This window comes from Antechinus flavipes, chromosome 5, assembly GCF_016432865.1.
Source record: "Antechinus flavipes isolate AdamAnt ecotype Samford, QLD, Australia chromosome 5, AdamAnt_v2, whole genome shotgun sequence".
In the NCBI taxonomy this organism is placed as follows: domain Eukaryota; kingdom Metazoa; phylum Chordata; class Mammalia; order Dasyuromorphia; family Dasyuridae; genus Antechinus; species Antechinus flavipes.
Genome location: NC_067402.1, coordinates 107,077,437 through 107,088,165, shown reverse-complemented (window position 1 = coordinate 107,088,165; position 10,729 = coordinate 107,077,437). Strand labels below are relative to the sequence as shown.

The 10,729-nt window shown below is 34.6% G+C and overlaps 1 protein-coding gene across 1 annotated transcript; it reads left to right on the top strand.

Annotated features, from left to right (window-relative positions):
* Positions 1-3,785: 3,785 nt before the first annotated feature.
* Positions 3,786-8,994, top strand: LOC127538609 (zona pellucida sperm-binding protein 3-like). The gene is made up of 9 exons (XM_051962399.1): positions 3,786-4,163; positions 4,970-5,088; positions 5,185-5,288; positions 5,543-5,720; positions 6,055-6,175; positions 6,276-6,367; positions 8,325-8,449; positions 8,645-8,764; positions 8,846-8,994. The coding sequence occupies exons 1-9, from the start codon at positions 3,786-3,788 to the stop codon at positions 8,932-8,934; spliced, it is 1,326 nt and encodes a 441-aa protein (XP_051818359.1). The 3' UTR covers positions 8,935-8,994.
* Positions 8,995-10,729: the final 1,735 nt, after the last annotated feature.

Genomic DNA, 10,729 nt, shown 5'->3' with positions numbered 1-10,729 from the left:
TAATAGGGAAGGACATCTTGCTCTTTGTGTTTGCTTGGATTTTTCTTCAACATATCATGATGATTATGATTATTAGTTTTTATAATTGTGTGTATGGCACTCAAATGTTTTAAAACATTTTCATGTAATAGTATGTTACTTAATATAAAATTATTAAATTTTTTCCCTCAACTGTCACAAGAATCTCCCCACATTTCTCCAAGTGACATATTAGGACAATGTCTCCTTGAAACATAAGCCAGTTTTGGTCCACTAGAGAGATCTACAATGGTAGCCTATGACACATATGGCTTATTACTTTTGGCAATAATTTTCATAAGCTAAACAGCATTCTTTGATTCATGGTCTGCTAAAATGGTATTATTTGATGGACCAGGAAAGTAAAAGCCAACATTCAGTTTCCCAATAAGGAAAACTGTTTTTGTGCAATAACATTCTTCTTTTCCAACCTTCATTCTGGCATAGGTGTTGTTGACAAATGATTCCTGGGTATATTTAAGCTATTATATCATGTCCATTATGTACACAAGGATATGACTGTGCTTGACAAGAAAGGTGGCAACATCCCATCCACTGACCATTTCATCTGGGACTTTGGGACATCCAGTTATCATTCTCATTCAACTACTGACATAAAGGTTGATCTTGATCATATCATATGACATTTTTCTGCCTCAGTCATTCATCTTCAAAGTGAAACTAATGTTTCTTATATGGAGTTTCAGGGAGAGTATCAAAACTCTGTTAGGTGGATTTGGACTGTTTCAATGATCAAAGCCAGGGAATTTTTGCTATTTTCATAATTTTCAATCCAGAAGATAGAGACTCTCCTATGGAATGTCTAGGAATCTACCATGGGCTCAAGTATGTTCAAATTTTATTTTTATCAGTTATTTGAATTAGGGAATAGTTAGTGAACTATCAAATTTCTGGTTAACAAAGGGAAAAGTCAGCTGATTCACTGGATGGCAGAATCAGCATCTAAAAATTATGAAAGACTAGACTATAATTTATGTTTGATGAAATGAGTTTTGATTGGAAGAAGTATCAAGTTTTATATTTGGGTTTAAAAAAAATCAGTTGCCTAAGTATTAAATAGAGGAAATATAGACAGAAAGCAATTATTCTGGGAAAAAGAGAGTAAAGATTTTTTATTGAGCTGCAAAATCAGAATGAGACAGTAGAGTGATGTGATAGTTTTAAATATTAATGCTTTCAAGCTGATTTCATAGAATTATAAAGTCCAGATCAAGAGAGGGGATTTCACTTAGTTTGAAGAGTGACATTTTAGAAACTATGTTGATAAGTTGGAATATATCTAGAAGAAGACCAAAAAAAAATATTTTCAAAGGATTTGAAACCATGCTGTAAGAATGTCAGTGGTAAAGAGAAAATAGATTCTGGTTTGTTATAAAGAAAAAAGATCCTAAAACTTAGAAATATTTGGATATTGGCTTTCTTGGAAGCTAATGATCTTCCCTATCATTAAAAGCCTTAAAAGAAAAGATCACATATTGAGAAATGGAAGGGACCTTAAAGGATATGTACACCAATCTCTTTCCACCTCCATATAACATATAAAGGAAATGAAGCTTAGTGATGTTAAGTCAAATAAGTTATAGTTAGGAAGTATCTAAGGTAAAATGTGAACTAAGATTCTTCAGACTCCCATTTTAATGTTTAATCCCAGTGGCATGCTGCCTCCAATGGTTATGTGGTCTTTTGTTGTTGAAAAGTAGAGTCTTGACTCAGTTGTGCTGTTATTCTAGAGAAACTCTAATATCCCTTCCTTTTCTATAATTCACTGATGAGTAAATGGCAGGATAAATGCCCAGGAACAATACCCTTAATTTGCTACCTTAAGAAGACTAACTTAATTCTAACCCATTCTTAGAGGAAAAAAAAAAATCTAAATTGGTATTATTCCAAAGAAAGTTTTTAGAGAGATGCTTCAGAATGGTCCAAGAATCAGGGTAATTCTTGGAATTATCAAATTGCTTAGGTTCAGCATGGGATGGTATAAACATGGTGATATTATGACTAGGAACCATACTATTTATAGTCCCTTAGTTCTTTATTAGGCCCATTGAAGTATTAAAGTGGTGTTCTTTGACAGGAGAATGGAAATCAATACAAGTATCTCACTTTATCTTTCTAGGCCCCATTTACTTCAACTAAAAAAGGAAACAATTAGACTAGATGATTTCTAGGATCCCTTCTGGCTCTAACATTCAGTAATACCTATGGGTATTTTTGAGTTTCTGAGGTAAGCACTGAATTTCTAGGCCAGGTAGGCCTGTCTTTTAGGGATCTTTATGTCAAAGTGGTTAAAAATTCATTTTCCTGAGACTAATAGGAGTTGGAATTTTAAAATATTCCCAGGTTATGATAAAATTCTGGTACTTGTATAATAGTTTTGTTTTAATTATGCTTATATCTATCATATCATGAAGAAAGGCTGCCTCAGTTAACTTTTTTGGAGCTTGAATAAAGAACCTGAGTCAAAATCCACCAGTCCCCAAATTGAGAGAATGAGAGAAAAGAGGAATCAGATGAACAGAAGATAAGAGGAAATGGTGAAACATAGGAAGCTGATGAAGCAAGAAAAAGAGATAAATTGGATGTGGAGTCAGATAACTTGTATTTGAATCTCATGTGTGACCTTGAGAAAATCACTTAATCTTACTATAACTTAATTTTCTCAGCTGTAAAGTTAGAGAGTTGGATTTTATGATTTCTAAGGTCTTAGCATTTAACACAATGGCTGACATATAGTAGGTATTTAATAAAATGTATTCATTGATTGATTGAATGATCAATCAATCCTTTCTCCTTTATAACTTCAATCCTATAAAAACATGGGATCTAATATATAGGGATCAGAAAATGAACACACACCACAAAAAGCCTAGGACGGCCAAAGTCCCATCTCTGTAATACCTGAGATTTTCATAACTTTGGACTCCAAAATTTAGTGACTTTTAGGAAATATTCTTCTCCAGGTATCACAAATCTTAAATATATAATCATAGACTTAGAATTGGAAAGCACCTCATAGGGCATGTGGTAGAACCATCTCTCTCCCACAATTCATACAATTTATATGAAGAAAATGCGATTAGAGAAGCGGTGGTTTGCCCAAGATTATAAAAATAATTAATGGAAGAATTGAAATTTGAACTCATACCATTTGACTTTTAACCCAACATTCTTTTCATTATACCACCCTGCCCTCTTTTTGCCAGCAAATAACAGCCCCATTTAGTTATGACAAAAAGAACTCTCGTGGCCTGTTATAATGGTAACCTGCATTTCCAGCCCTTTTTGGATTTGCAAATGTTTGCAGAGAACCTCTCTCACCCTTATGACTTTACAGTCAATTTTTTAAAAGTCAGCACATATGCCTGGGTGGTTCATTAGAACAAGAGAAATTCTAACTAAAATCATGACTGATTGAAATATCATTTAATCAAGTTTTTCATCAACATAAGGCTATTAGTTAAGCACCTCAACGTTTTCTTTGACTCTCCCCCACCCCATGTCAACTACAAAAATCCTTCATGATATTTATAGTCTCTCCAAAGGAACATAATGTTCCCCTCAAGCAGAAACATTTTAAGTATTACCATGCTCCCACCTGAGAAGCCTGACAGGTGTAGCTTATCCTGACTACCACACTCACTCCCAATCTACCTTCAGAAATTGAAAGAAGGATGAATTGTTTTTGAGGATATAAAGATCCCAGCCTCCAGGCAAGTCAGCCGTGATTGGAATGAGTAGGCAGGATGGGGCAAAGAGGTCAAGTAGGATGCCTGTTCCTGCTTCTGGTGTTGAGTGAGTTGGTACCTGTTGATCTTTGTGGCTCTGGTAGTTCCAGACTGCCCCTCAGAGGCAGTGATTCTCCAAGACCAGATTATAAATCTTTTCTTAATCATTCTTCATGGGGCCATGGAGTTCGTACTCAATTGTTGCCTGTGAGGGTCCAGTGCCTGGAAATGAAGTTGGTGGCAAATGTGCAGAGAAACCTCTTTGGGAAGGGAAAACTGATCAATCCTTCAGATTTAAGTCTTGGCCCTAGTGCCTGCCAATATACCACCTTCCATGAATCAAATGATACTATTGTCTTTGAGATAGGACTCCATGAGTGTGGCAGTAAGCTTCAGGTATGGTTGCTTAGTAATTCTATTGGAGAGTGGAGTATGACTCATCAACTTTTTTTGGGGGGATCTTGGGGGGATTAGAGATTACAGAATAACGTCTAAATAAATAATAGTGAAGTACCTAATAATTACTGACATGTTTCATGGCTCTGTCCCCCAGGATGAATTAGGATGGAGAAAAACTAAGCCTATATGTGACTTTCCTTCTCATAATTTTATCTTGACTCTTAGGTCTTTTGTGAGAGGCACAGAAGGTGTTGGTTTTAACTTGGGATTCAGTTTCTGCCTCAAACACATAGGGAAATATCAAGGAATAGAAAAGAAAATTGTCTTCTCTGAGCATTGATATACAAAATCTAGGATGGGGTAATGGAAGGGCATAAATAATTATAAAGTGCCCACTGCATTTCAGATACTTTACTAAATGCTTTACAAATGTCTCAGTTGCAAGCCTCTAAGTTTTAATAGAACTTGGTTCTAATACCAACTTTCATGTTGGTTAGCTATATGATATAACCTTGGACAAAACAGTTTCTTTTCTGTAAAACAAAGAGTTTGTAATCAATGTTCTTCTTAAGGTCCCTGATTACTACCTACTCTTTTGGATTATTCACACAATTTAGGAACATGTTAGGGTGGGAGAGGACCAGTCCTTGATTACAAATATCTGGACAAATAAGTCTGACCTATTGAAAAATTAGTAGGGAATGTTATATTAGTAAATATGTAAACCGTGATGAAATAATTTAGATATTTCCAGGAAATTTTTTCCTTTTAGAAAATCATACTCTAATTTTGACCATTTTCAGATGACCACGGATTTGTTGGTTTATAGCATAAATCTATATTATAACCCAACTCCTGCTGGCAACTCCATTATCCTACGAAATGGTCCAGCTGTGATTTTAATTGAGTGTTCTTACCCAAGGTGAGAAATCCTTTTGTATGACTCAAATTATTTGTTCTTTAGCTTGTGTCAATTTTTATGGAGTGGCTTTCTTCCTCACTCTTCACTTGTCCCTAGGAGGAGTAACGTAAGCAACAAGGCTATCCAACCGACTTGGATTCCATTCAGTTTTACACTATCCTCACAAAAGGGGTTGAAGTTCACCTTGCAACTGATGACTGGTAAGTGGCAATGATAGTGGAGAAATTGCTAATGTTTTCCTCTTGATCTCTATGACACAGGGTTTGTTAACCATGAGTGGCACCCCAGTAAAGCCTATAGTCTCAATATTTTTAATGCATAAAATAAAATGCATAAAACTACATAAGAGACCACTTATACTGAAGTCCAATTATCAAAATAGTTTGATGAATAAGATCCTGGAATGCAAGTCAAGAAACCTTGGGATAACACTACTAAGATTTTGATTTTGCAGATGACTGGAGTACTAAGAGGCCTTCTAATAGCTATCAACTTGGGGAAGTCATTTCCATCCAAGCTGATGTGAACACTGGAAGTCATGTGGCTCTGAGACTCTTCATTGACAGCTGTGTGGCTACATTAAAATCCAACCAAGACTCAGCTCCTCCTTATGCTATTATTGATTTCCATGGGTAAGCTCCCCCATCAGATTCTTTCCAAAAGATTTGTAAGGGTGGGCATTCCTTTCAGTCATTTAATGTCCCTCCCCTCTACTTTAATCTTCCTCTAAGTATCTATTTTGGCTAAAGCAAAATGCTTGAATTTTATCAGAAATTTATCAGTGAGTAGACTCTTCCTATTTACCTAGCCTGATTCCCAGGTGGTTTCATTGCTAGACTTGTGCACAGCTTTTTCAGTTTAGGAATATCAAAGTTGGTTCTGATAAGTCTTCCAAAGTCAACTTACCTCCAGTTATTGGAGAAGGATACTGGTGGATGTAGTTTACCAACATATCTTAATCCCTAGGTGTCTAGTTGATGGCCAGTCAGAAAATGTTGGGTCGACCTTCATCTCCCCAAGGTCCAAGCCAGAGACCCTTCAATTTATAGTTGATGCTTTTAAGCTTTCAAGGGAAGCCAGGGATCAGGTGAGCTTTTATTCTGCCTCCCCACCTCAGCATGCATGCACGTGCACACACATTATCCATAATAGTAATGATAAACCTTTAATTCTGAATTATTGTCTAGATTTATATTGCATGTCACCTGAAGGTCACTGAAGCTGCTGACTTGCCAGATCCTTCAAACAAAGCTTGTTCCTTCAACAAATCAAGCCAGGAGTAAGTAGATTTTGAACAGTAATCACTAACTGACAGCACCATCACCAGTACTATTTCTTAGTAGTACAGGTGAGCATGAATAAATTCAGCATTGCATAGGAGCGTATTAAAGATACTTAAGTGAATGGTGGCATTTTGGGGTAGTTGGTAGAGAGAACAATTGTCTAAGAAAGTTAAACTCGTTCCCCCATTATAACACTATTTAAATATATTATTTTAGTTACTGCTTTTGAAATCTATAGTCATGCTTTTCAAATGACAATTTAACAGTTGTTGCTTAATCTGGCCCTAAATAATCCTCGAAAATTGAATCTTTTTTAGAAGGCTATGTATGGTTCTCAGTAGCTTTGGTACTTTTTACTCTTTCTAATATTATTCCCTACTATAGTTGATTAGAAAAAGTATTAATCTCCTCAGCTCCAAGAAAATCAATTATTTTCCCTTGGATAGAGAGCTTTAAAATGAATGTAATATATGAATATACATATGTACAATATGTATACATATTATATAAATCTTACATGTATGACATTTGCATAAATATGTATATTTTTCTGTGTGACCCCAGAGAGATTGTTAAACCTTTATATCCTGGAATTTCCTCCTCTGTAAAGTGTCAGGGAAAGAATCAATATTTAGGGTTAATGACGTGGTAGGTCCTCTGATAAGCACTTTTCACATATCATCATTTTTGAATCTCATAATTCTGCAAAACAGGTATTTATTATCATCATTTTAATGTTGAGGAAATTGAGGCACATAAAGGTCCAGTGAATTGTTCAGGGTCACACAAGTTGTATGTGTGAAGGGCTGAATTTGAACTCTGGTCTTCCTGACTTCAGCCCATTGATTTATCAATTCCATTACTTAGGTAATACTGATGTTACTTAATGGAAGACAATACCTGTCTCCTAGAGCTTTTGAGGATCATATGAGAGAGCATTTGTGAATTATATAGAAGAGTGACTAATATATAGTAGCACTTAATAAATGCTTGTTCATTAATAGTTACTCAAAGAAGAATGGCATACTGGCAGTTCAAATCATGTTCTAACTCTTATTAGCTATATGATTCTGGGACAATCATTTAATCTATATGGCCTAGGTAACTTCAGGATTGATCTAATTCATATGTAGATGATTAAAATCACTTATATGCTTTTTTATTCAGTTAATGTTTGATTCTTGGGGTCAGACCCCCACTGGGAGTTTTCTTGGCAAAAATACTGAAACGGTTTGCCATTTCCTTTTCCAAATCATTTTACACATGAATAAAACTGAGAGAAATAGGATTAAGCAACTTATTCAGGGCCACACAAGTAGTAAATATCTGCTGCTGGATTTGAATTCAGGAAGATAAGATTACTTGATTCCAGGTCAGCATTCTATTCATATGCTATCTAGCTGTCCTACTTCAATACTACAAGATACCATAATCTTGCTCTTTCTCCTTTATTGATGCTGTTAATTTTGAGAGAACTAGGGGAGAAAATATATCTGACTTTCCAGTTTGGGGAAATAAAAGATTTAAATTCCCTATCTTTCACTGGTACCTTATATCATGTTTTTAACTTACATCTAATTTATTTTTTTTTCCTTAGGGATTTCTTAAGTAGAGTTTGACGTTTCCTAAATAATTCCTATGACTTTATAAGAATTACTTTATAAAAGTTATAAGAATATTTTTTTTTTACAAACAAATGCTATCCTAATATTGGTTGATGGGGTCATTTTAAAGCACTTTGAAGACTAGAACACAGAGCTTGTCATATCTGCCTTTTGATGTATCACGATACCTTGTTTACCATGTCTGGTTTTGGTTCTTGGATGGGGAAGGGACAAATTTTAAAGATAGTCAAAGTCTTCAGAGCACGTAGTAGTAAGTTATAAATGTATTAGCTTATTTCCCAAGGTCGCAAGCATTGAAGTGTCTTTCTTCTCATTCGTATCTTCCCAGGTGGATTCCTGTAGAAGGTACAGATGATATCTGTAGCTGTTGTGAAACTGGTAATTGCAGGAAAACTTACATACCAAATAGACTGACCAGAAGTCACTGGAAAAGGAATAAGTTGTATTGGAAAGGTAAGTTTCCTAATATACACAAAATAAGGAAAAGCAAGATCGTATTTCAAAAAACATGACTCTGCTAATAATATGGGTCCCTAAGGCACTTACAGCCTAGTGATTACCTCAGTTAAAAGTTTAAAGGAACTTCTAGCTAGGTTTCATTGGAAATCCCTCTCTGCACTCTATTTCCCCCCATCCAATTTTAAATAGATTTTCCTAGAAAAGAAAATGAAGCTGATGTGGTACTTGGACCTTTGGTCATTTCTGATGTGACAATGCACCCCAGCAGCATCGCTAACCAGGATAAAACAGCTAGAACCAACTCCCAAGGTATGGATCACTTAAATTTCATCAATTGATCTAAATAACAAATGATTCTAAGACTTGTATCTAACATGCTGTTCTCTACAGGTGTGAAGAAAGCACCTCAAACAGTGCTACTGACTGCTGGATCTATAGTGTTTTTCTATCTCTCATGCTATTCACGTGGGAAGATATGATGTTTCTTTTTGGTAACATCATCTATTCTTAAAATAAACTAAAGGACACTTTAAGATCTATTCAATATGTTGGCTGCTTTTAATGACAATATTTTGTCACACACACAATATAGTGCTTTATATATAGTTTTTGACCTCCATAAAACCCAAGAAGTTGGTACTATTCTTATTTCTGTTTTAGAATTGAGAAAATGAAGAATGGGAGAATTAAGTCAGAGGAAAAACTGATTTTTTTTAATACAATTTTTATTACTTTTTTTTTTTTTTCTGAGACAATTGAGGTTAAGTGACTTAAATGACTGAGGCTTGATTTTTGAACTCGGGTTTTCCTAACTTCAGGGCTGGTGCTCTATCCACTGCATCACCTAGCTGCCTTAAAACCAATAAGTTTCTGAAGAAAGGCTAGAAATAATGTTTACCTGCTTCCACATCTAATATCTCTTATCTCCTCTACCACTAGAACTCCCTTTAATTTGTGCCAATTCCATAAAAAAAAAAAAGATTAATTGAATCTTTGAGCATATGTCTAAGCAACAAAAATATTCCACCTAAATACTTAAAGAATATAGATGCCTGGAGTCCTATAGCAATAATGTACTTATCTGAGGTATGACCATAAGCATTCTTAGAACAATATATCTTACATACACAACTATCTTATTGTTCCAGCTATTTCTGGCCTTAACTAATATCTAAATTCTAGGCAATCCAAAATTTCCTTGGTCTTTATATCTAACCTTCCCTTTTGTACATGAAGGACACCCAAGCTTCCTATTTAGCTTGAAGTATATTCAATCTGTAATAACTTGCTCAAACTTTAAAAATTCTTAGGTAATTACCAAAGTAATTTTCTGATACTTTGAGGTTTTTCTTTTTTTTTTTTCTTTTCTTTTTTTTTTTTTTTTTTTTTTTTTGGAAGGGCAGCTACTCACAATACCAGTCTCCATTGCAGGGAGAGAAGACCAGTTGAATATCCTTTAGCTAGAAAAGAAAGAAGGTAGAAATCAAGAGAACTTAGTATAGGTCAAAGGATTTAGCCATTATTGTATTTCCTGTTATTTGGTAAATAAACTTTGATCTTTCACTAACAGGGTTTAAATTTTTTTTAAACCTAATGAATGTCATTCAACTTTCAATTCTCATTGATATTTTAACATTCATTTATAAAAAAAAAAAACAACTCTATAATTGTTGACTAAGGCATTGATTGGGGAAAGAAATAGATGGGAGAACAAGGGGAAGAAGAATAAAGAACAAGACACTCTGATAAGCAATAGGAATATGAATCTATTAAAGGAGTTTGAAAACAGGCTGTTTCAATATAGACATAATTTGGTACCTGGAGACATGAAGACCTAGTTTCATATTTTATCTCAAGCTAGTATCTAAATCTTGAGAAAATCATGACCTCAGAATCTGTTTTCTAATCTATAAAATGTTGAAAATAATATATATCTCTGTTTGTGTGATTCTTTAAAAAGAAGACATATAAAAGGTATAATGTAATTATTAGGTACAATGCAAGTAGAAATAATTATTTTTATTTTTCATTAAGCCTAAATCAAAAATGATGCATCTATTGCTCAACTTGAATTCTAACTTAAAACAGACATATACAGACACACCTCACTACTTGGGACCTAAATTTTATAACTTCTAATTTTGTTCACAAAACATTATAGCTTTTGATGCCCATGTAATTACTTTCTGGGACAGACCCTTCTTCCCACCTCCTCTTAGCATAGCATTTTCTGGGTTAAGCACTGTGCTATGAGGATACAAATCCAAAACCAAA